We start from the raw sequence: 26,583 nt of genomic DNA on the forward strand, positions 1-26,583 counted from the left end.
GGTAGAAAGAAAAGGGTCTTAAAAATAGACTAGGTAGAAATTTATATTTTGAATTTAACAGCTCCAAAACCATGCTGTCCAGATGGAGTAAATATGAGAAAACGATTGTTTTGACTCACAGCAACTCAAAGAATAGGAAAAAAAAAAGTTAAATATGGCTGTGACTGTAAGAAATACAGGACACTAAAATCTTATTTGTTACTTTGTGACACAAGGATTCGATTCACAACTTTTTCTGGCCTTTGGGCCTTGTAAGGTCATCACTAGGCTCTTAGTTAACTGGTGGGCAGATAAATAGGTGAAATTTAAACCAGCTTATAAGCTCTTGAAAAAAATCAAAATGCTTCCCTTCCTAGGAAGAAGGTAATATGATAGCCACAGGGCATGATTTTCTTGAGGGGGGGCGGGTTATGAGGAACCAGGGGACTCAGGTAAAGACTGCATGTTGGTTTCGATTTTCTAGCCTAAACATACGGCATGTAAGTGCGCCTGAATCTTTTCCAGGCTCACATTGCAAGGCAAGGTGGTTTTTCCTCAGAAGCGCCAGTGTTTTTCAAAGCGAGATACTGGCATCAGCAGCATCAAAAATACCCAACCTAAGGTAAAAATGTGGGTTCGGTCCAATAGCATCCCTAGAGAATTTGAGTGTGGGGGTGAGGCTGGGTGAGCTAGACGCGTACCGAGAGGACCGCGAGACCCGCGTGCTCCTCCCGGTCCCGCCAGCTGGCTTCAGGCCGCTCTCAGTTGCCCGCAGGCCCCGCCCCAGCCGCGCTACTCCTCCCTCTCTCCCCTCCCCCCGCCGCCCCTCCCTCTCCCCCCTCCCCGCGCCGCCCGCCGCAATCTTGGCGGGAAGACTCCAGCTGCTGAGCCGCGGAAAGATGTCTGGGTCGCGCGCGGGTAGTGAGGAGAAGGCGGGCTTGTCTAGACAGCGACTCCAGGTGAAGGTGAGAAATGGCTTGTTGCTTTCGGGTTTGCTCCTGCCTCTGTGTTCGTGAAAGACTGCGGGGATCAGGCCCAGGAGGCCGCGAAGACTTGGCACCCCCCGCCTCCGCACTCCGTAACTGTTTCCCGCTCCTTGGGGCATCTCTCAGCCTAACGGGTTTTTCGGAGGTGGTGTTTCGGAAGATCCTGGCCCCGTTTTCCTCAATGGAAACTCGACCTTCAGCGTTGGGGAAGGTTCATATCAATAACTCCAGAAATAGGGACAGAGTGGGATGAGGGACTCTGCGTTTGCTTTTGAGGCAGTTGTAATCGTCGGCTTCCCCCTCTGGAAACAATTCCAGATACTCAGAAGCTGACAGTTGGCGTAATCTCAGTTACAAACGTAGTCATTATTATTATTACACAGTTATTGGTCTGCAGAGTTTGGGTAAAAAATGCATCCAGTATAATAAATAATTAAGTTCAGGTTAATGAGTTAGGTATCTAGATGGGGGAGGGGAGGGGCAGGGAAGTTTCTTTACAGGCTGTCAGTTTGACTTTGTGTTTTCGTGATAAAATGGAAATTAGATTTATTTACACAGACCTGTAAGAAAAGGCATAGGATCTGGGATTCTAATATTCTCTTTTCTTTTATTGACCTGAATAGGTGAATGAATATAAAGAAAACCAAAACATCACTTGTGTGTCTCTGAGACCAGTGCAGACTACGGTTTTAGGAAAAACACCTAAGGTGTTTCTTGTTCCCTTTTCACTCAGTAATTACAAGCCAGACCAACCTAAGCACCCCAAATCCCTTTTGGATAAGAATTCTAACAATGAAGTTGCATGTAAGAAATGTAAGAAGACTGAAATAAGGAAAACTTGCAGAAGGATTTTAACTCCAAGGATGGCAGCCACATCTTCTAAGGCAGAATCCACACTGCAAAAAACATCCTTAGATGTTTATACTGAAAGTGACAAGCAACAACACAAGAGCACTTCAGATACAGTGATTCTCAGGGAAGTTGACAGGGAAAGCAGTCAGGATCTAGACAGTGATGAAGATACCACACCAGGCCTGGTAAGAATTTAATTACTAGCTTATTTAAATTTTTCTTATTTTAAAATTTGAAGTTCTGATAAGCTAAGGTTATCTAGGCTCTATGTATATTTAATTGAAAAATTTTTTTAAAATTTCAATTAAATTAATTTTCTTCCTCTCAGTTTATTGCACATATTTTGGGGTTTGCTTAAACTTTATGGTGTCTTGTTCATCTTTACATATTTATGTACAATACGCCTGCAGAAGTTGGCCTGTGGGACATATGGCATTTGAGTGACCCTTGATATCAGGTAGGAGAATAATCATAAATTGATTAATAAAACTGAATAATATTTCCTTTAAATACAGAAAGGAGAAAAATGATGGGAGTAGAGAAGATACATGAGAAACACTTATTAGCTCTATAGAAAATAATAGTATTAATCGGTTTAAGGAATTAAGCGTCTAATTTTTGGGCTTCTATTGCCTCTCAGGAATGTTGTACTTCATTTAAAGTGACAAATTTTGTGCAAAACAAGATAAAACCATACCATACGTCAAAAAGTTGATGGAGGGCAGCCCAAGTGGCTCAGTGGTTTAGCACCGCCTTCAGCCCAGGGCGTGATCCTGGAGACCTGGGATCGAGTCCCACATCAGGCTCTCTGCATGGAGCCTGCTTCTCCCTCTGCCTGTGTCTCTGCCTCTCTCTCTGTATCTCTCTCTCTCTCTCTTTCTGTGTCTCTCATGAATAAATAAATAAAATCTTAAAATAAAAAAAAAGTTGATGGACAGAAAATGATAAAAGGGAAAGGGAGATAAGATAATTGTGGTGGTGTTCTTTTGAAATAGGAATTCAATTTATGCTTTACTGTCTCAGAAGTAAGAGTTAAGACCTGGTGGGACAGTGTGGGGTAAGTCATTATTAGTGCAGTGGACTGGAGGTTGAAAGCCTAGGTTTTAGATGTGGCTGCTTTTTTTTTTTTTTTTTTTGTTTTTTTAAATTTTTTTTTTAAATTTTATTTATTTATGATAGTCACATAGAGAGAGAGAGAGAGAGAGAGAGAGAGGCAGAGACATAGGCAGAGGGAGAAGCAGGCTCCATGCACCGGGAGCCTGACGTGGGATTCGATCCGGGGTTTCCAGGATCACGCCCTGGGCCAAAGGCAGGCGCCAAACCGCTGCGCCACCCAGGGATCCCGATGTGGCTGCTTTTTAAAAAAAATTTATTTATTCATTAGAGAGAGAGCTCAAGTGGGGGTGGAAGAAAGAGTCAATGGAAGAACAAAACTCCTCACTGAGCAGGGAGCTTGACTCAGAGCTGGATCCCAGGACCCCAAGATCATGACTTGAGCTGAAGGCAGATGTTTAACCAACTGGGTCACTCAGGTGCCCCAGATGTGGCTGCTTCTGTTTAAGCAAATCACTCTATAGTGAGGGAAATTGGATAAGATCAGTGCTTCTTAAATTTTAGTCACTATTAGAATTTCTTGGATGGTTGTTAAAATTCCATTACAGGACTCTACCACCAGAACTTCTGTTTCAGAAGTTTTGGAGTGGGGTAAAGAATTGGCATGTCCAGCAGTTTCTTAGAGATTCTGGTGCTATTGGTCTGGGATGGCATTTCGAGAAACACTGGATTAGATTATCTCTTTGGCCTCTTCGAGTATAAGATTCTGAGTATATGAGGCTAGTGTGAAGTAGATTTTATTTTTAAAAATTTATTTACAATTTTTTTTGTTTTTTTAATTCTGTTATGCTTAACATAACGTATTACTTTCAGGTGTACGATATAGCGATTCAACAATTTTTTAAAAAGATTTTATTTATTAATTCATGAGAGACAGAGAGAGAGAGAGAAGCACGCTCCATGCAGGGACTCCAGGACCACGCCCTGGGCCAAAGGCAGGTGCTAAACCATTGAGCCACCCAGGGATCCCCGTGATTCAAAAATTCTATACACTACACAGTTCTCATCATAAGTGTACTCTTAATCTCCTTCACCTATTTCAACCATTCCCCGCCCCCCCACTTCCCCTCTGGCAACCATCTTTTCTTTATAGTTAAGAGTCTTCCTTGGTTTATCTCTGTCTTTTTTTCCTTTGCTCATTTTGTTTCTCAAATTCTACCTATGAGTGAAATCATATGATACTTGTCTTTCTCCGATTGATTTTGCTTAGCATTATTCTCTCTAGCTCCATCCATGTTGTTGCAAATGGCAAGATTTCATTCTTTTTCATGGCTGAATAATATTCCTGTTTGTGTACACGCATGTGTGTGCTGGTGTGTGTGTGTGCAGACACACGCGCCCCACACCTTTTTCTTTTAAGATTTTTTTTTTTAATTTTTAAGTAATTTCTATACCCAACATAGGGCTTGAATTTACAACCCAAGATCAAGAGTCATATGCTGTACTGACTGAGCCAGCCAGGCACTCCTCAGATCCGTATCCATTCATCTATTGAGATTTTAGTTTGATCTAAGGAAATAGGGTCAGAAATTAGAACATTAGGAGTAAGTACTAGAGCTATTCGAGCAGTCATAGATGCCCAGCAGTGTTAAAGTAGGATAAACTGAAAGATCTAACATCTTTTTTTTTTTTTTAAAGATTTTATTTATTTATTCATGAGAGACACGGAGAGAGAGAGAGGTGGAGACACAGGCAGAGGAAGAAGCAGCCTCCATGCAGGGAGCCTGATGTGGGACCCGATCCTGGGTCTCCAGGATGAGGCCCTGGGCTGGAGGCGGCGCTAAACTGCTGAGCCACCCACGCTGCCCAAGATCTAACATTTTTATAGGACATTTCATTCTTTTCTCTTACTTTCATTAATTATCTTTTTGGACCAAAATGACTAAAGCTTTTTGGTACTATGCTTAGAAACAATATTTTATTTTATAAGCTTATTTCTTCCCCAAATGAGGGAAAGCTTTTGTCAAATCACAGGTAAGTGTCTTGGCCTGCAAGTCAAGAATTTTAGGGGTGCCTGGATCACTCAGTTGGTTAAAGCATCCAACTCTTGGTTTTGGCTCAGGTTATGATCTTGTGGGTAGGGAGATTGAGCCCGGAGTTAGGTTTCCATGCTCAGTGAGGAGTCTACTTGAGATTCTCTCCCTCTGACTTTCCCCGACTTTCACTCTCTCTCTAAAATGATTAAGTAGTGCTCGCTTCCGCAGCACACATGCTAAAATTGGAACGATACAGAGAAGATTAGCATGGCCCCTGTGCAAGGATGACACGCAAATTCGTGAAGCGTTCCATATTTTAAAAAAATAAATAAATAAAATGAATAAGTAAATCTTCAAAAAAATTTATTCAGTTTTTTGAGAAACTTGCTAAATTTCATCTCTCAACACTTTTATTAAATATTTTAACTTCACAAAGCATTTCTTAACAGTTTTTTTTTTTTTTAACAGTTTTAAGCTTTGAGAACATTTGGGCTTACAGAAGAGTGGCAAAAATAGTAGAGAATTCGGATATATCTTTTACCTGGTTTCCTCCTTTTTTTAATATTTTATTTTATTATTTTTTTGTGTTTTTTGACATTTTTAAAAATTTAAATACGATTTGCCAACATATAATGTAACACCCAGTGCTCATCCCATCAAGTGCTCTCCTCAGTGCCTGTCACCCGGTTACCCCATGCCCCCGCCCACCTCCCCTCCTGCAACCCTTTGTTCGTTTCCCAGAGTTAGGAGTCTCTCATGGTTCATCTCCCTCTCTAATTTTCCTCACTCAATTCCCCTCCTTTCCCTTATAATCCCTTTTACTATTTCTTATATTCCATGTATGAGTGAGACCATGTGATGATTGTCCTTCTCCGATTGACTTACTTCACTCAGTATCATTACCCTCCAGTTCCATCCAGGTCGATGTAAATAGTGGGTATTCATCCTTTCTGATGGCTCAGCAATATTCTATTGTATAAATAGACATCTTCTTTATCCATTCATCTTTTTTCAATTTCATTTTTTGTATATTTGTATATTTTTTATTGGAGTTCAATTAGCCAACATATAGCATAACACCCAGTGCTCATTACCTGGTTTCCTCTTATGTTAATATCATAAATAACTGTAGAACATTTATCAAACCAGGAGTTAACCTTGCTACAATATTAACTTAAGTACAAAATTTATAAGGATTTCATTAGTTTTTTTTTTTTTTTTTAAAGATTTTATTTATTTATTCATGAGAGACACAGAGAGAGAGAGAGAGGCAGAGATAAAGGCAGAGGGAGAAGCAGGCTCCATGCAGGGAGCCCAACGTGGGACTCTATCCCGGGTCTCCAGAATCAAGCCCTGGGCTGAAGGCGGCGCTAAACCGCTGAGCCACCCGGGCTGCCCAGGTTTTTTTTTCTTTTTTTAACTGATGTCCTTCTTCTGTTCCAGTATTCAGTCTAGGATTGCACAGGTGCATTTATTATAAGGTTTTATTTATTTATTCATGAGAGACACACACACAGAGAGAGAGAGAGAGAGGCAGAGACATAGAGAAAGAAGCAGGCTCCATGCAGGGAGCCTGATGTGGGACTCGATCCTGGGACTCCAGGATCACGCTGAAGGCAGACGCTCAACTGCTGAGCCGCCCTGGCATCCCTGCACAGTGCATTTAATAGCTATGTTTCTGTATTCTCTTCCCATCTGTGACAGTTCCTCAATCTTCCATGACCTTGGCACTTTTTTTTTTTTTAAGATTTTATTTATTTATTCATGAGAGACAGAGAGAGAGACAGGCTGAGGGAGGAGTAGGCTCCATGCAAGGGACCCTGACATAGGACTTGATTCCGGGCCTCCAGGATCAGGCCCTGGGCTGAAGGTGGCGCTAAACCACTGAGCCACCCGGGCTGCCCGACCTTGGCACTTTTGAAGAGTACTGAATAGTTATTTTGTGTGATGTTCCTCAATTTGGGTTTGTCTACTATTTTATCATAATTAGATGAAGGTTTTGCATTTTGGGGGAAGAATACTACTGATGCAAATGTGCCCCCTTCAGTGCATCATATCAGAGTGTACATGATGTTGCTATGTTTTACTGGTGATGTTGACCTTGATCACTTGGCTAAGGTGGTATCTGTCAGGATTCTCCAATGGAAACATTTTTCCCTTTGTAATTCCTAAATATTTTGAAGGAGATACTTTGAGACTAGGCATATATCTGGTTTCTGTCATCAAGCATATATTTATTTTTTTTCTATTGAACTATAATTCACAGAACATAAAATTTACTATTTAAAAATGTACAATTCAGGGATGTCTGGGTGGCTCAGTGGTTGAACGTCTGCCTTTGGTTCAGGTCGTGATCCTGGGTCCTGGGATCAAGTCCCATATCAGGCTCCCAGCAGGGAGCCTGTTTCTCCCAATGCCTCTGGCTCTGCCTCTCTCTGTGTCTCTCATGAATAAATAAAATCTTAAAAGTGTACAGTTCAGTGGTTTTTAGTATATATACAAGATTGTACAGTCATTGCCACTATCCAGTTTCAGAACATTTCTTTCACTATGAAAAGAAACCTGTACCAATTAGCAGTGACTCCCAACTCCTCTACCTCCCTAACCCAGCCCTGGAAACCACTAATCTACTTTTTCTCTATCGATTTGCCTATTCTGGACATTTCGTATAAATGGAATCATATGATATGTAGTTTCTTGTGTCTGGCTTCTTTGACTTAGCATAATGTTTTGAGGGTTCATTCATATTATATAGTATGTATTGGTACTTGATTCCTTTTTATGTTTGAATAATATTGCATGAATTACTACATTTTGTTTATCCATTCATAAGTTGCTGAACATTTGGGTTTTCCCCACTTATTTGCTATTATGAATAGTGCTGCCACAAACATTTGCTTATGAGTTTTTGCTGAACATATGTTTTCCATTATTTTGGGTGTATCTGTAGGAGTGAAATTGCTGGGTCATGTGGTCAACTGTGTTTAACTTACTGAGAAACTGTCAAATTGTTTACCAGACTGGCTGTACCATTTTTACATACCAGTGGCAGTGCCTGAAGAGTCTACTTTCTCTGTCTAGAGATGTCTCTACACATCTGCCAATACTTATTATTTATCTTTCCTAAATATTAAAAAGAAATTTAGTTGTAAAATACACAATATAAAACTTATCACCTTAACCATTTTTGGAAGTACAATGTAGTACTGTTAAGCACATTTATGTTGTTGTGAAACCATTCTCCAGAAATCCTGTCATCTTGAAAAACTGAAACTCTATCCCATTAAATACCTCATTTCTCTCTTCCTACCAGCCCCTGGCAACTACCATTCTTCTTTGTGACTCTTTAAATTTGACTAGTATAGGTATCTCATAAAAGTGGAATCATGGTATTTGTCTTTTTGTGACTGGCTTATTTCATTTAACATAATATCCTTAATTACTCATGTTTTTCTTTAACTAAAAAAATTGGGGGGGTAGGGGCAGAGGGAGAGAGAGAGAGAGAGAATCTTAAGCATCGACTTGGACTTGATCTCACGACCCTAAGATCCAGAGCTGAAATCAAGTCACACTTAACTGACTGAGCTGCCCAAGTAATCCTCCCTTTAAAAAAAAAAAAAAGTAATTTCTACACTTAATGTGGGGCTTGAACTCACAACCCTCATATCAAGAGCTGCATGCTCTACCAACAGAGCCAGGCAAGTGCCGCTTGTCTTTCTGATTACAGCCATTCTAGTGGATATAATGTGGTGTCTCATTGTGGTTTTGATTTGCATTTTTCTAATGACCAGTAATGTTGAGCATCTTTACATGTACTTATTGGTCATTTGTACTTTGGAAAAATACCTTTTTGAGCCCTTTGCCATTTGAAAAATTGTCTTTTTGTTTTGAATTATAAGAGTTCTTTATATATTCAGGAAACTAGACCCTTATTAGTTATATCACTTGCAAGTATTTTCTCCCATTTTGTGTACTTTATTTTCATGTTCTTGATAATGCCCTTTGACATAAAAAAAGTTGTCTATTTCAAATTTTTTTTTTTTTGAGAGAAAAAGCACATATATGTGAGTGGTGGTGGTGCGGCAGCAGAGGGAGAAAATCTCATGCAGATTCCATACTGAGCCAAGCCTGACTCAACACTTAATCTCACGGTTATGAGATCATGACTTGAGGTGAAATCAAGAGTCAGATGCTCAACTGTCTGAGCCACCTAGGTGCTCCTAAATTTAATTTTTAATTAAAGATGTTTAAGTCTACCTTATTTAATTCTTTTTGTCGCTTGTGCTTTGTTGTCATATCTAAGAACCTGTTGCCTAATACAAGGTTATGAAGATTTACACTATATTTCCTTCTAAGAATTTTATTTTTTATTTTTTTTTTTTTAATTTTTATTTATTTATGATAGTCACAGAGAGAGAGAGAGAGAGAGGCAGAGACACAGGCAGAGGGAGAAGCAGGCTCCATGCACCGGGAGCCTGATGTGGGATTCGATCCCGGGTCCCCAGGATCGCGCCCTGGGCCAAAGGCAGGCGCTAAACCACTGCGCCACCCAGGGATCCCTCCTTCTAAGAATTTTAAAGTTTTAGCTCTTACATTTAGGTCTTTGATCTATTTTGAGTTATTTTTTATAATGTGATGTAGGGGTCCACAAATTAATACTTTTGCATATAGGTACCCATTTATCCCAGAACCATTTGTTGGCAAGACTATTATTTTTCATTGAATAGTCTTAACTATAAAAAAAAATTTAACCTTAGGTTACAGGCTTATTTCTAGACTTTCAGTTTTATTCTGTTGATCTAATGCCTATCTGTATGCCAGTATTACACTTAAATTTTTTTTTTCTATTTCAAGTATAGTTAGCATACAGTGTTATATTTCAGGTGTACAATAGTCCTACACTGTTTTAATTACTGTAGCTTTATATTAAGTTTTGAAATCAGGATGTGAGTCCTGCAACTTGGTTCTTCTTTTTCAAGATTATTTTGGCTATTCTGGGTCCTTTGCATTTCTATGTGAATTTTAGGCTTGTCCTAACATTTAGCTTGTCCACTTTTGCAAAAATGGCATTTATCATTTTGATAGAGATTGCACTGAATCTGAAATTTGGGGAGTATTACTGTTTTAATGATATTAAGTTCCAGTCTATGAATAAGGATGTCTTCTCTCTTTTTTAAAAAGAAAGTATTTATTTTTAGAGAAGTGCACACACTAGCTCTAGGGAGGGGCAGAGGGAGAGGGAGAGAGAGAATCTCTCAAGCAAACTCCCTGCTGAGTGTGGAGCCTGATGCAGTGTTTGATCCCACAACTCATGAGATCATGACCTGAGCTGAAACCAGGAGTTGAGTGCTCAACCAACTAAGCTACTCAGGTACCCCAAGAATGTCTCCCCTTTTACTTAGAATTTCTTTTTTTTCTTTTTTTTTTTTAAATTATTTATTTATTTATTCATTTATTCATTTATTCATTTATGATAGACAGAGAGAGAGAGAGAGAGAGAGGCAGAAACACAGGAGGAGGGAGAAGCAGGCCCCATGTCGGGAGCCTGAGGCGGGACTCGATCCTGGAGCCAAGGGCAGGTGCCAAGCTGCTGAGCCACCCAGGGATCCCCTCTTTTTTTTAGATTTTATTTCCTTCAGTATTTAGTTTTCACTATATAAGCCTTTTTTTTTTTTTTTAAGATTTGTTTATTTAAGAGAGAGAGAACAAGCTGGGGGAGGGGTAGAAGGAGAGGGAGGCAAGCAGACTCCCCACAGAGTGGGGAGCCTGATTTGGAGCTGCATCCCAGGACCCTGAGATCATGATCTGAGCCAAAATCAAGAGTTGAAGGATTAATTGAGCCATCCAGGCCCCCTAAGCCTTATACTTCTTTGATTAAATTTGTTCCAAAGTATATTATTCTTTTTGATGCTTGGATGGTGTTTTTTCTTAAAATCATTTTCTGATTGTTCATTGTTAGTGTATAGACATATAAATGATTTTTGTATCTTGTAACTTCGCTGAGATTGCTTATTAGTGTTTTTGTGTGAATTCTTAAGCATTTTCTGTATATAAGATCATGTTTTGGCAATAGTTTTATTTCTTCCTTTTCAATCTGGTATTTTTTATTTTTTCCTAATCATCTTGTCCACATGTCCTACAATCTCCAGTACAGTGTTGAATAGAAGTAGCAAAAGCAGACATATTTTCTTGTTCTGAGCTTTAGGGAAAGAGCTTTCACTCTTACATCATTAAGTCTGATGTTACCTGTGAGAAACATCTGTTTTCAAAAAGTTTTTATCTCTAAGTGATAATAGATGCATAGCAATTTGCAGAAATACTACAGAGAGGTATCAGACCCTTCACTCAGTTTTTCCCAATGGGTACATGTTCTATATCACAGTATCAAAACTGGGAAATTCACATCTTACAAGGTATATGTATAATTCTGTATCATTTTATCACATGTTGATTGGTATAACTGCATGACAGTGAAGATACCGAACTATCGAACTATTCCATCTCCATAAAAACCTTTAGGCTCTTTCTTTCTTTTTTAAAATGTATTTTAAGTAGAGTCCAGTGTGGGCCTTGAACTGATTCGTTTTGTATCTCTACAATTTTGTCATTTTGAGAATGTTATATAAATGGATTCATACAGTTTGTGAATTTTTGACATTAGGTTTTTAATTCAAGTTACTTTGATCTTTTTTTTGAGCATAGCATCCCCTGTTTTATGGATACAGTAACTTCTTAAGTGTTTCTGAAGATAGTGGAGTTTTTAAAAAAATGTTTATTGCCTATATATGTTTATTTTGAAAGTCCACTTTGCTTGGTTTTCCTGTTACGTGTTGCAAGTTTTTTTTTTTTTTTTAAATATTTTATTTATTTACCCATGAGAGACAGAGAGAGAGGCAGAGACATAGGCAGAGGGAGAAGCAAGCTCCATGCAGGGAACCCAATGTGGGACTCGATCCCGGGTCACCAGGATCACAACCTGGGCCAAAGACAGACGCTTAACCGCTGAGCCATCCAGGCATCCCTACATGTTGCAAGTTTTTGAGAAGTGGGTGATGGGTAAGAATACTTTGAGGGCACCTGGGTGGCTCAGCGGTTGAGCGTCTGCCTTTGGCTCAGGTCGTGATTCCGGGGTCCTGGGATTGAGTTCCATATCAGGCTCCCTAGAGGGAGCCTGCTTCTACCTCTGCCTGTGTTTCTTGCTTTCTTTCTGTATATCTCATGAATAAATAAATAAAATCTTAAAAAAAAAAAGAATAGTTTGAATTATACATTCCACTTAAAGATACCGATTATTTTTCTTAATTTTTAAAATTGTTTCTGTGGTAAGTAGAATCATTTAAATTTGTTTCTTTGATTTTTTTTTTTTTTTTTGCTTTTTTTTTGTTGTTGTTTGTTTCTTTGATTTTGAAATAGAATCTTAGGAAGTCCTTGATGATGGGTGGTGATGCTTTTCTCTGAAAAACAATTGTAAAGGCAGTGACACAATAAACTTTAACCTTTGCTGCCACTATTATTTTGTGTATGTGAGGAAAAATTTTTATTTTGATCAAAGTAATACATGTACATCCACATTTAAGTTCTATAATTCCACATTGTGTGTGTGTGTATATATAGGTAATTCCATATATACACACATATGTACTCAGAAACAAATCAAAACACCCAGCAGTTTTCTGCCACATAATTCTCTTTCTGATTACTGCTCCCCAGGAAACAAATTATACTTTCAACCTTTCTAGCTTTTATTTCTTCCGTGTTATCTGTTGACTTAATATGGAAGATAAAGACTTGTTTCATTCATGCTCACCTTATACATTTGTGCCCACCCACTCCTTTCCCTTCTCACCTCCTTACTAGGTACAGATGAAACTCTGGCAGAGTTGTAACAAAGAATTCTAATGGCTTTATATATCTATATAGTTTTTTTTAAATTTATTTATTCATGAGAGACAGAGAGAGAGGCAGAGACACAGGCAGAGAGAGAAGCAGGCTCCATGCAGGGAGCCCGATGCTGGACTGGATCTTGGGACTCCAGGATCACGCCCTGGGTGTGAAGGCAGGCGCCACACTGCTGAGCCACCCAGGGATCGCCTATCTATCTATCTATCTATCTATCTATCTATCTATCTATATATATATATATATTTTTTTTCCATGAAACAATTCCTGGGGACCTCCACCTTCCTACTTCATTCTGGGCTGTTTAATCCTTTCTTGGCCTTTTATCATTTTTCTTTTAATTTCTTTTACTTTTTATCACTCTTGTGCTGGAACTTCTGTACCTTGGATCCTGTCTTGGATCTAGTTTTTAGCTTTTTTTTTTTTTTTTTTTTAAATTTTATTTATGCATTCATGAGAAATACAGAGAGAGAGAGAGAGAGAGGGTTAGAGAGAGAGGCAGAGACCCAGGCAGAGGGAGAAGCAGGCTCCGTGCAGGGAGCCCAACACGGGACTTGATCCTGGGACTCCAGGATCAGGCCGTGGGCTAAAGGCGGCATGAAACCGCTGAGCCACTGGGGCTGCCCTATTTTTTAGCTTTTTCTCTCATTTTGGTGAAGTATGGTTTATAGTAGCTTCCTGAGAACAGGTGTAGGAGAGATAGTTGACGTATCTGAAAAAGTTTTTATGCTGTACATTTGATTGGTGGTTTAATTGGATTTAGAATTGTAAGTTGAAAATAACTTTTCCTTAAAATTTTTAATACTCTTCCATTGTCTTCCAGCTCCCTTCATTATTGAGAAGTTAGTATCATTCTGATTCCTGCTTCTTTATAATCTTTTTTTCCTTATCTGCAGTTTTTTTTTTTTTTTTTAAATCTTATCTCAGGTGTTAAATTACGTGATGACCTGTGTAAGCTTTGGTCTCTTTTCATTTGTTGTGCTGCATAATCATTGGGCCTTTGAATATGGAAACTCATATCTTTAGTTTCCAGAAATTTTCTTATTTCTCTAATAACTTTCTCCTCCATTTTCTGGGCTTCTCTTTTTTTTTTATTTTTAAAATTTATTTTTCCTTTTATTTTATTTTTTTAAAAGATTTTTTTATTTATTCATTCATGAGAGACAGAGATAGAGAGAGAGACAGAGACATAGGCAGAAGGAGAAGCAGGCTCCATGCAGGAAGGCCAATGTGGGACTGGATTCTGGGACTCCAGGATTACTCCCTGAGTCAAATGCAGACACTCACCGCTGACCCACCCAGGCATCCATTAGCTCCTCTTTTTACCTCTAGAACTATTAGTTGAATATTGGACATCCAAGCTTGATTCTCTGGTTTTATGGTCTTTTCTGTGTGTGCCTTTATCTCTTTTGTTGTTGTTATTTTATATAAATTTCATTAACTCATCATGAATTTAAAATTTTCTATTACTGAGTTCTTTCTCTTTTTGCTTAATAAAAAGATAACTGTGAGTAATGGTGTAAGTAATGACCAGTAGGAAATAAGTTGCTGTTGGGTTATATTACTTCTGATATGTCACTTGTAATTTAATTGGGAAGCCATACAGATACCTTGTGATTATCTCAAATTCGAACTCTTATAGTCAGTATCCAATGCATCAAAAGCTGTGTGCCATTTGTTAAGATAGCATAAAATGAATAGAGCAAGTGCAATTTGAAGGAAAGTATACATTTGAGAATTCAACACATTGTTTTGTGAGGTGCATTTTTTATGGATCATGCAAAGTAACCAGAATTTTTTTGGTGTAATTTCATAGGATGAATTTTCAGGATTGTCACCATATGAAAGGAAGAGACTGAAGAACATATCAGAAAATGCAAACTTTTTTGCTTCTCTTCAGTTGTCTGAGGTTTGTGTGGAGTTTTCTTTTTTTATTTTTATTTTTTTTTAAAGATTTTTACTTATTTATTCATGGGAGAGACAGAGAGAGGCAGACACACAGGCAGAGGGAGGAGCAGGCTCCCTGCAGGGAGCCCAGTGTGGTACTCCCTGGAATCACAACCTGAGCCAAAGGCAGATGCTCAACAACTGAGCCACCAGGCACCCCTTGTGTGGAATTTCTAATTAAAAGCAAGATGCCGGGATCCCCGGGTGGCGCAGCGGTTTAGCGCCTGCCTTTGGCCCAGGGCGTGATCCTGGAGACCCGGGATCAAATCCCACATTGGGCTCCTGGTGCATGGAGCCTGCTTCTCCCTCTGCCTATGTCTCTGCCTCTCTCTCTCTCTCTCTGTGTGACTATCATAAATAAATAAAAATTAAAAAAAAAAATAAAAAAAAAAATAAAAGCAAGATGCCATTCTTCTTGCCTGTAGGTTAATAAAATACTCAAAGTATCAGGTTTCATATATCAGATAAGGGATGGTAAAATTAGGAATGAATTTTGCATTTAATAAGAAGAGGTTACCATATTTTATTGATTCTAAGACTTTTCATTTTAATGTTTTTGAAGTTGGCATCTTGAAACTAACTGGCAGCTTTTCCTCCCTTTTGTTGGTGATCATGGTGTCTTATGAATGGCTGTCTTGGATTCAGAGGAACAGGGTATGTTCCAAGTGGTTGCTTTAGGCAAATGATAAAGGAGAAGTAGGAGGAATGGGTTGAGGGTTGTGTAGTTAAGGAGTGAGAGGATAAACTTTTTCTTTCTTTCCTTCCCTTTTTTTTTTTTTTTTAAGATTTATTTATTTATTAGATCACATGCTGGGGGCGGGGGCAGCAGAGTAGAGGGAGCAGCAGGGTCCTGCAGAGCAGGGAACTCAGGTGTGGAGCTCAATCCCAGGAGCCTGGGATCATGATCTATCTGAGTCTAAGGCAGATGCTTAACTGACTGAGCCATCCAGGCGCCCCCCCCCCCCCTTTTTTTAAATCGTAAGGAATAGGTGGAAATATGCTTTGTATAGTGAACTTTAAGGATAAATGGCCAGATGTATGCTAATGTTTTATAATCATTGTGACTAAATGTGTAATTTACATTGTGCTTTCACACTGTGGGTAAGTCTTCTATGTGTGAGATAGCTCTTCCTGAAGGAGGGTGTGTGGTATTTTCCTTCAAAAGATAAGCCCTTGGCTTTATTAAATAATTACTTGTTTTCTTGGGTTACACATTCCCAAATATTCAGCATGTGTTTGCATCTTGAGGGAAGGGAGGGCAACTTAATATGAGGGAATGACATTATTAAGTCACTAAAAGTTGAAAATTAAACAAATTTATTTTTTTAAAAGTTTTTTTTTTTTTTAAGATTTTATTTATTTATTCATGAGAATACACAGAGAGGAGAGAGAGAAGCAGAGACACAGGCAGAGGGAGAAGCAGACTCCATGCAGGGAGCCTGATGTGGGACTCGATTCCGGGTCTCCAGGATCACACCCTGGGCTGCAGACAGTGCTAAACCACTGAGCCACCAGGGCTGCCCTAAACAGAAATTTAAACAAAGTATCTCTGATTTTTATTTTAGTTAACAGAAATTAAGATTTTTTTAAAGATTTTATTTATTAATGAGAGACACAGAGAGAGAGAGAGAGAGAGGCAGAGATAAAGGCAGAGGGAGAAGCAGGCCCCCATGTAGGGAGCCTGATACAGGACTCCACCCCGGACTGCAGGATCAGGCCCTGGGCTGAAGGCAGGCGCTAAACCGCTGAGCCACCCGGGCTGCCCAGAAATTAAGATTTTATTTATAGAAGTATAATATAACTTTTCTGGGAACTATCAAAGTAGGATTACCTGCAGTAGAAGTTACACCTTTTAATTTATAATAGTATGTTTGATTAAATGTTTAATATTTAATCATATAAACTCATTAGCAACCTGGTCCAAGGTATCAGAATGTCAGTACTTTAAGAATGTTAATGCCCCATACTGGGGCTTAAACTACTGACATTTGGCTTAAACTCATGACCCTGAGGTCAAGACCTGAGCCCAGATCAAGAGTTGGATGCTTAACCAACTGAGCCACCCAGGTACCCCAGTCCTTTAGATGGTATTATTTACTTGCCTTTATTATTGATAGTGTGTTTGTTTCATGTCTATTACCAAGAGCAGGTATATCTTAAGGATCTTTATTTCCTATATAGATCTTAGTGTCGATAAAGCAGCATACTTAATATTTTAGAAGGTAGTATCTTTTCATGTATGTTTTGTGTATTTTGCAGTCAGCTGCAAGGCTCCGTGAAATGATAAAGAGGAGACAGCCTCCTGCATCCAAAAGGTAAAAGATTTGGTTTATAATGCCTATACGACGATGCATTGTTGAGTTATTTATAATTTGAAAAAAATAGTTATGTGGTAAAATAATAAATCAGAAGCCGTAACCTTTTTTTTTTTTAAGATTTTATTTATTTATTCATGACAGAGAGAGAGAGAGAGAGAGAGAGAAAGGCAGAGACGAGAGAGAGAGAGAGAGAGAGAGAGAGAGAGAGAGAGAAAGGCAGAGACACAGGCAGAGGGAGAAGCAGGCTCCGTAAAGGGAGCCTGACACGGGACTCCATCCCAGGTCTCCAGGATCACACTCCAGGCTGAAGGTGGTGCTAAACCACTGGGCCATCGAGGCTGCCCTTTTTTTTTTTTTTTTTTTTTTTTTTAAGATTTTATTTATTTATTCATGACAGACAGAGAGAGGGAGAATGGCAGAGACACAGGCAGAGGGAGAAGCAGGCTCCATACAGGGAGCCTGACGTGAGACTCGATCCTGGAGAAGCCATAATCTTAAACCTGTTGTTCCATGTCTCCTGTTGTTCCATGTCTTCACAAGTATTTGGTGTTGTCAGTGTTCTGGATTTTGACCATTCTAGTAGGTGTGTATTGGTGTCTCATTGTTCTTTTAATTTATATTTCTCTGATAACATGATACAGCATCGTTTCATATGCTTATTGCTGTCTAGATATTACCTTGATGAACTATCTGTTAAGGTCTTTGGCCCATTTTTTAATTGTTTTTTATTGTTGAATTTTAAGAGTTCTTTGTATATTTTTGATGACAATCTTTTATCAGATGTATCTTTTGCAAATATTTTCTCCTAGTCTGTGGTTTATTTTCTTATTCTCTGGATTCTGTCTTTTGCAGAGCAGACTTTTTCATTTTAATGATGTTTACTTCATCAATTTTTTCTTTCATAGATTGTGTTTTCGGTGTTTTATCTAAAAAACCATTGCTATACCCAAGGTCACCTAGGTTTTTTCCTGTTGTCTTGTACAAGTTTTATAGTTCTGCATTTTACATTAGATATACGATCTATTTTGAGTTAATTCTGTGATGGGGGTATTGATTTTTTTGTTTGTTTGCATGTGGTTGTCCATTTGTTCTAGCACCATTTATTAAAAAGATTATTTTTGCTTCATTATCTTGCTTTTGCTCCTTTAAGATCAGCAGGCTCTCTATTCTGTTCCATTGATTTGTGTATTTTTTCATCAGTACCCTACTTTCTTTAAAGACAATTACAGCTTTAAAGTAAGTCTTGACATAGGTAGTCAGTCCTCCAACTTTGTTCATCAATATTATGTTGGTTATGCTGTGCTTTTTTGCCTCTCTATATAAAACAATCATTTTGTCAGTACCCACAAAATAACTTTCTGGGATTTTGATTTAGATTACAGTGACTTTATAGATCAAGGTGTAAAGAACTGACATCTTGACTCTCTGTAAACATGGAATATCTCTCCATTTACTTAGTTTTTTTATTTTGTTCATCAGAGTTTTATAGTGTATTTCATATAGATCTTGGAAATATTTTGTTAGACTTAAACCTAAGTATTTCATTGCATGAGTGCTAATGTAAATAATATTATATTTTTATTTTTATTTTTTAATTTTAATTTTATTTTATTTTTAAAGATTTTATTTATTCATAGAGACAGAGAGAGAGGGGCAGAGACACAGGCAGAGGGAGAAGCAGGCTCCATACAGGAAGCCTGCCATGGGACTCAATCCTGGGTCTCCAGGATCATACTCCAGGCTGAAGGTGGCGCTAAACCGCTGCGCCACCGGGGCTGCCAGATATTATATTTTTAACTTCAACAAATTTCACTTGGTTATTGCAGCATATAGGAAAAGAATTGACTTTTATATATTAACTTTGTATCCTACAACTTAGCTCTAACCACTTACTAGTTCCAGAGTTCTTTTGTTCATTTTTTAGAATTTTCTACATAGACTGTCAGGTCATCTATGAGCGAATGCAGCTTTTTAAAAAAACTTAATAGATTACTAGTTTATTATAAAAGGATATAACTTAAAACAACTAAAGGAAGAGATGCATAGGGCAAGGCATGGGGAAATGCTCTCTCAGAGCGTGTTAACTCTCCCAGCACATCCATGTGTTCACCAACCTGGAAATTCTTTTGTTTTTTATTTTTATTAAAAAAAATATTTATTTATTTGAGAAAGAGCAAGTGAGGGGAGGGACAGAGCTAGAGGGAGAGGGAGAGAATTCCAGGCCCAGGGCAGACACCGACTTGGGGTTTGATCTTATGATCCTGAGATCATGACCTTAGCCGAAATCAAGAATTGGATGCTTAACTGACTGAGCCACTCAGGCATCCCCAACTTGGAAACTCTTGAACAAATATAGTTTTATTTTTTCTTCCAAATCTGTGTACCCTTTGTTTCTTTTTGTCTTACTGTATCAGCATAGTGCTGAAAAGGAATGGGGAGAAAGGACATTCTTGCCTGTACCTGATCTTGGTGGGAAAGCTTGGTGTTTCTCACCATTTAAGTATGACATTAGCTATAGGTTTTCTGTAGATACTTTATCAAGTTGAGAAGGTTCCCCTCTAGTTTACTGATATTTTTATCATGAAAGTAGGATCACATGATTTTGCTTTTTTAGCCTATTGATGTGATGGATTACTTTGAATGATTTTCAATAGGCTACATTAAGACATTTTTGAATGTTGAACCAGTCTTACATACCTCAAATATATCCCACTTGGTTTAGTACTTTTTGTATATTGTTGGGTTCAGTGTACTAATATTTTGTTGAGAGTTTTGCATCTGCTCATGAGACATTATTGGTCTGTAGTTCTCTGTTTTTAAATGTCTTTAGTTTTATTATTATGGTAATGCTGGCCTCATAGAATTAGGTAGGTAATATTCTCTCTGCTTCTATCCTCTAAAAGACATTGTAGAGAATTGATATGATTTCTTTCTTAAATGTTTGGTAAAATTCACCGGTGAACTTATGTCAGCCTGGTGCTTTCTATTTTGGAAGTTGATTGATTAATGATAATAATTTCTTTAATAGGTGTAAGCCTATTCAGATTATCTATTTCTTTTCTTATTTTTTTTTTTTTTTTAAGATTTTACTTATTTATTCATGAGAGGCAGAGAAACAGGCAGAGGGAGAAGCAGGCTCCCTGTAGGGAGCCTGATGCAGGACTCTATCCTGGGACTGATCCCGGGGTCATGCCCTGATCCAAAGGCAGACACTCAGCTGCTGAGCCACCCAGACATCCTCAGATTATCTTTCTTTTCTTTTCTTTTTCTTTTTCTTTTCGGGGCGGGGGAGGGGAGGGAGGAGGGAAGGGGGGGGAGGGGAGGGAGGGCGAGGCGGGGGGGAGGGGGAGGCGGGCAGGGAAGGTGAGGGACGGGGAAGGGGAATGGGGGGGGAGGGAGGGGGGGGAGGGGAGGTAGGGGAGGGAGGGAGGGAGGGAGGAGGAGGGAGGGAGGGAGGGAGGATGGAGGGAGGAGGGAGGGAGGAAGGAGAAAGAAAGAAAGAAGAGAGAGAACATCAACAAGTCCAGGGGTTGGATGGGTGGGAGTATGAGTTTGATGTCTTGGGTGTATGGAGTGGAGGAGGAGGGAATTAGGTGTGATGTAGCTTATGTCTTTCTTTGTATCTTCATTCCTTCCTAAGTAATTCTCATCCTTCTTCTTCCTCTTCCTCCTTCCTTACTCCTCCTTCCTTCTTTCTTTTCTTTTCTTTTTTTCTTTTCTTTTTTTTCTTTCTTCTCTTCTCTCTCTCTCTCTCTTTCTTCTTTCTTTCTTTCTTTCTTTCTTTCTTTCTTTCTTTCTTTCTTTCTTTCGATTTTATTTATTCATGAGAAAGAGAGAGGCAGAGACACAGGCAGAGGGAGAAGCAGGCTCCATTCAGGGAGCCCGACATGGGACTCGATCCTGAGTCTCCAGGATCAGGCTCTGGGCTGAAGGCGGCACTAAACTGCTGAGCCACCCGGGCTGCCCAGATTATCTATTTCAAATTCAGATTGTGACAGTTGTGTCTTTCAAGGAATTGTCCATTTCATCTAGGTCATCAAATATGTTGGCATAGAGTCCATATCATTTCTTTATTATCTTTTTAATGTCCATAGGATCTGTAGTAAGACCCATCTTTCCTTTCTGATATTGATAATTTTTTTTTCATAGTTAGCCTTGCTAGAGGCTTATTAATTTTACTGGCTTTTTAAGTTTGTTTGTTTGTTTGTTTGTTTGTTTATTTATTTATTTATTTATTTATTTGACAGAGAGAAAGAGATAGCACAAGCAGGGGGGATAGCAGGCAGAGGGAGAGAGAGAAGCAGGATCCCTGCTAAGCAGGGAGTCCAATGCGGAACTTGATCCCAGGACCCTGGGATCATGACCTGAGCCAAAGACAGATGCTTAACTGACTGAGCCACCAGACACCCCTCATTGGTTTTTTAAAAAAATATGTTTTATTTTTTTGAGAGAGAGAAAGAGAAGATACCAAGCACGAGCCAGGGAGAGGGGCAGAGGGAGAGAGAATCTCAAGCAGACTTCACACTTCGCGTAGAATTGGACATGAGTCTTGATCTCATGACTGTGCTATCATGACCTGAGCTGAAATGGAGAGTCAGACGCTTAACCAACTGAGCCACCTAGGTGCCCCAGATTTTAATGGTTTTTTGGAAGAACTGACTTTTGGCTTTATTGATCTACCCCCCTTCCCTGCCCCTGGTGATTTCTTGTTTTCAATTTTATTTATCTGCTTAATTTTTATTATTTTTTTCTTCTCTTTACTTTGGATTAATTTGCTCTTCTTTTTCTAGTTTCCTAAGTTGGAAACTTAGCTGATTTTTGACCTTCTTTCCTAATGTATGCATTTACTATTATAAATTACCCTCTAAACACTGCTTTCCTCACATCCCACAATTTTATGAGGTTGTATTTTCATTTTAATTTAGTTAGAAACATTATGTCCTCTTGAGATTCCTTCTTTGATCCATGTGTTATTTATTTTTAAAATTTTATTTAAATTAAGTCAATTAACATAAAATCTATTATTGATTTCTGAGTAGAGGTGATTCATCAGTCTTATATAATACCCTGTGCCCGTTATGTCACGTGCTCTCCTTAATGTTCATCACTCAGTTACCCTGTACCCTCACTCCTCTCTCCTTCAGCGACCCTCAGTTTGTTTCCTATGATTCAGAATCTCTTATGGTTTGTCTCCCTGATTTCATCCTCTTTTATTTTTTACTCTCTTCCTCTATGATCCTCTGTTTTGTTTATTAAATTCCACATGTGAATGAGATATGATAATTGTCTTTTTTTACTTATTTCACTTAGGATAATATCCTCTAGTTCCATCCATGTTGTTGCAAATGACAAATTTCATTTTTTGATGGCTGAGTAGTATTTCATGGTTTATTAGAAGTGTGTTTTTAATCTGTATATATTTTGGATTTTCCATGTATCTTTCTCATTGATTTCTAGTTTAATATGGTTGTGTTCTGAGAGCAAACATTGTATGAATTTCTTTTCAAATTTCTATTCTTTTAAGTTTGTTAAGGTGTGTTTTATGGTCTAGAATGTGGTCTACCTTGGTGAATATTCTAAGTTTGAGAGAAATGTGTATTCTGTTTTTGAATGAACTGGTATATGGATATTGGTTATATCTACTTCATGGATGGTGTGTCGAGTTCAACTGTGCCTTGCTGATTTTGCCACCTGCTGGATCTCTCCATTTCTGACAGGGGAATGTTGAAGTCTCTGACTAAAATAGTAGAGCTACCTATTTTTGTAACTCTATTAGTTTTTACCTTACATAGTTTGGTGCTCTGTTGTTAGGTGTATTGTATTATGTTGTCTTGGAGAATTGACTCCCCTTCATCGTTCCTTCATCATTATGTAATGCCCTTCTTTATAATAACTTTCCTTTTTTTTAATTTTAATTAAAAAAATTCTCCTTTTTTTTTAAAAAAATATTTTATTTACTTATTTATTCATGAGAGACACAGAGAGAGAGGCAGAGGGAGAAGCAGGCTCCCTGCAGGGAGCCTGATGCAGGACTCCCATCGTGTGACCAGGGACCATGCCCCGAGCATGCATGCCCTGAGCATGCATCAGGCAGATGCTCAACCGCTGAGCCACCTAGGCGTCCCTCTATGATAACTTCCTTTGCTTTGAAGTCTGCTCTGTCTGAAATTAATGTAGCTACTTCTGCTTTCTTTGGATTTGTGTTAGCATGGTGTATTTTTCTCCATTCATTTACTTTTAATCTTTGTATCTTTATTTTTTTAAAGATTTTATTTATTAATTCATGGGAGACACAGAGAGAGAGAGAGAGGCAGAGACACAGGCAGAGAGAGAAGCAGGCTCCATTCAGGGAGCCTGACGTGGGACTCAATCCTGGGTCTCCAGGATCATGTCTTGGGCTGAAGGTGGCACTAAACCACTGAGCCACCCGGCTGCCCTCTTTGTATCTTTATATCTAAAGTAGGTTTCTTACAGCAACATATGTTTGGTATTGTATTTGATCAATTCTGACAATCTGTTTTAATGGTGCACTTAGACCACTGATATTCAAAGTGAGTATTGATAAATTTGGTTAATTATCTACCATATTTGTTTATGTGGTTATTGATATATTTGTATTTCTATCTGTTGTATTTGTTAATATTTTCTGCTTATTGCCCTTGTTTTTTGTTCCTATTTTTGCCTCTACTCTTTTTCTGCCTTTTATGGTTTTAACTAAACTTTTTTTTTTTAAAGATTTTATTTGGGGATCCCTGGGTGGCGCAGCGGTTTAGCGCCTGCCTTTCGCCCAGGGCACGATCCTGGAGACCCGGGATCGAATCCCACGTCGGGCTCCTGGTGCATGGAGCCCGCTTCTCCCTCTGCCTGTGTCTCTGCCTCTCTCTCTCTCTCTCTCTCTCTGTGTGACTATCATAAATAAATAAAAATTAAAAAAAAACCTTTAAAGATTTTATTTATCTGCGAGAGAGAGACAGAGAGAGCAAGAGCAAGCAAGTGAGGGGAGGGGCAGAGAGAGAAACAGACACTCTGCTGAGCAGGGAGCCCAACTTGGGGCTTGATCCCCGGACCCTGGGATCATGACCTAAGCCAAAGTCAGATGCTTAACTGACAAGCCACCCAGGTGCCTGAAACATTTTATGTGATATCATTTTCTTTCCTTTCTTAGGATATCAGTTATACTTCCCTCCACCTTTTTTTTATGTGAATGCCCTAGAGTTTACTATATATATATATACTATATATATATATATAGTATAGTGTATATATATATATATATAGCTAACGCAAGTCCACTTTCACCTAATAATAAACAACTTCACAGTGTAAGTGGGGTATAGTGAGTACCTTTTAATAACAAAATAAACCTAATTCTCCTTTCTTGTCCCTTGTATCATTGTTGTCATTCATTTCACATGTATAAACAAACATAAGTGTGTATATATATATATGTAGGTGAATATATACAGGTATGCATAAGATATATACATAAGTGTACGTAACCAGATACGTTGTTGATATTATTTTGAGCTAGCTGTTGTTAAGAATGAGAAAAATAATTTTTTTTCCTTTATTTATTCCTTCTTTGATGCTCTTCCTTTCTTTTTGTGGATCTGAGTTTCTGATCTATGTTATTCCTCTCTCTCTTATTTTAAAAAGATTTTACTTATTTATTTATTCATGAGAGACACAGAGAGAGGGAGAGGCAGAGACACAGGCAGAGGGAGAAGCAGGCTCCATGCAGGGAGCCCGATGTGGACTTGATCCTGGGACTCCAGGATCACACCCTGGGCTCAAGGCAGGTGCTAAACTGCCGAGCCACCCAGGGATCCCCTGTTATTCTTCTCTTTAAAGTACTTTAAACATTTCTTGTAAGGCACATATACTGGCAACAAATTCTGTTTATTTATTTATATATTTATTTTTTAAGTAACCTCTATGCCCAGTGTGGGGCTCAAATTGATGACTGCAGGATCAAGAGTTGCATGCTTCACCGACTGAGCTTGCCAGGTGCCTCTCTCAACTCCACTCTGGATTGCATAGTTTACGAAAGGATGGATGTAGTTCTTATCTTGTTTGCCTACTAAGGTGCTTTTTTTCCTTCTGGTGTCTTTCAGGATTTTTCCTTTCTCTTTGATTTTCTGTAGTTTGGAAATGAATGGCCTAGGTGTAGTTTTTTTGCTTGATGTACTCTGAGCTCTTTGCATCTGTGCTTTGGTATCTGACATTTATTTGGAGGTATTCTTGGTTACTATTTTTCAAATATATCTTGTGTTTTTCCCTTTTACTTATCCTTCTGGCATTCCCATTATGTGTATGTTACACCTTTTGTAGTTATCCCACAACTCTTGGATACTCAGGGTTTTTTTTTTTTCAGTCTTTTTTCTCGTTGGTTTTCAGTTTTAAGGTTCCTATGGAGATATCCTTAAACTCAGGTATTCTTTCCTTAGCAGTGTCTTATCTACTAATCTCATCAAAGGCATTCTTCATTTCTCTTAGTGTTTTTGATTTCTAGCATTTCTTTTTGGTTCTTTCTTTGGATTTCCATCTCTCTTCTTATGTTGACTATCTGTTCTTAGATTGTGTTTAATTTATCCATTAGAGCCCTTAGCATATTAATTTTTTTTGCATATTGATTATAATTGTTTTCAATTCCTGTTCTGATGAGGGTGCCTAGGTGACTTAGTTGGTTAAGGATTTAACTTCTGCGCAGGTCACGATCTCAGGATCCTGGCATCAAGCCCCACATTGGGCTCTGCACTCAGCGAGGAGTCTCCTTGTCTCTCTACCTCTCCCTCTGCCCCTCCCCCTACTTATGCTCTCTCTCATTCTTTCAAATAAATGAAAAATTTTAGAAAAAGTTTAAATTTCTGTTCTGATAATTCCAATATTCCTGCCATGTCTGGTTCTGAAGTTTGCTGTGTCTCTTTAAATTGTGTTGTCTTTCATTGTGCCTTGTAATTTTTTTCTTGATAACTGGACATGATGTACCAGGAAAAAGGAACTGTTGTAAATAGGCCTTTAGTAATGTGTCAAAGGGGAGAGAAAGCTGTTCTATAGTCCTGTGATTAGGTCTCACTCTTTTAAAGGAGGCTTTGTCTTTGGATAGTGAACTTCACGAGTGTTTTAGTTTCTTTCCTCCCCACAATAGGTGGGAGAGGATGATTAAGTGTGGGCTGGAGTTGGGTATTTCCTTTTTCTCAGGTTAAGTTCTGATAATACCTTGGCAGGGCAGGCTCTGGTTAAGTAGTTCTCCAGAGAGCACACCTTGTTAAGAAGAACAAAGTGCTCTGGTGTATTTCAAAATGGTCCTTTTCCCCCTCCTACTGTGGGAAGCATGAGGGGATTTTTCTCTGATACTTACTGAAGACCTAGTTGAGTTTCCAGATGTAAATCTCACAAAATAGTGGGGTGAGTCCCACTTGAGGGTTTTTTTTTTTTTAAGATTCCTTTTTTTTCTTTTTATTTTTTTTAGAGTAGTTTCTTTTTTATAACAAAACTGATAGGAGGGTACAG

At 38.5% G+C, this 26,583-nt stretch overlaps 1 protein-coding gene and 1 non-coding gene across 4 annotated transcripts in view; both read left to right on the forward strand.

The window, feature by feature from the left end:
- Positions 1-26,583, forward strand: part of WDR76 (WD repeat domain 76) — a 52,316-nt gene that overhangs the window by 1,194 nt on the left and 24,539 nt on the right. The window contains exons 2-5 of one of the 3 annotated variants that reach the window (XM_038580254.1): positions 505-601; positions 1,699-2,002; positions 14,622-14,714; positions 17,012-17,067. In XM_038580254.1, coding sequence (XP_038436182.1) covers positions 505-601; positions 1,699-2,002; positions 14,622-14,714; positions 17,012-17,067 — 550 coding nt within the window. The other 2 variants (XM_038580253.1, XM_038580252.1) reach the window with 2 other exon arrangements.
- Positions 5,119-5,225, forward strand: LOC119866960. Its single transcript, XR_005381911.1, has one exon. It is a non-coding gene; the product is annotated as a U6 spliceosomal RNA (small nuclear RNA).

Source organism: Canis lupus, chromosome 30, assembly GCF_011100685.1.
Source record: "Canis lupus familiaris isolate Mischka breed German Shepherd chromosome 30, alternate assembly UU_Cfam_GSD_1.0, whole genome shotgun sequence".
NCBI classification, from domain to species: Eukaryota; Metazoa; Chordata; class Mammalia; order Carnivora; family Canidae; genus Canis; species Canis lupus.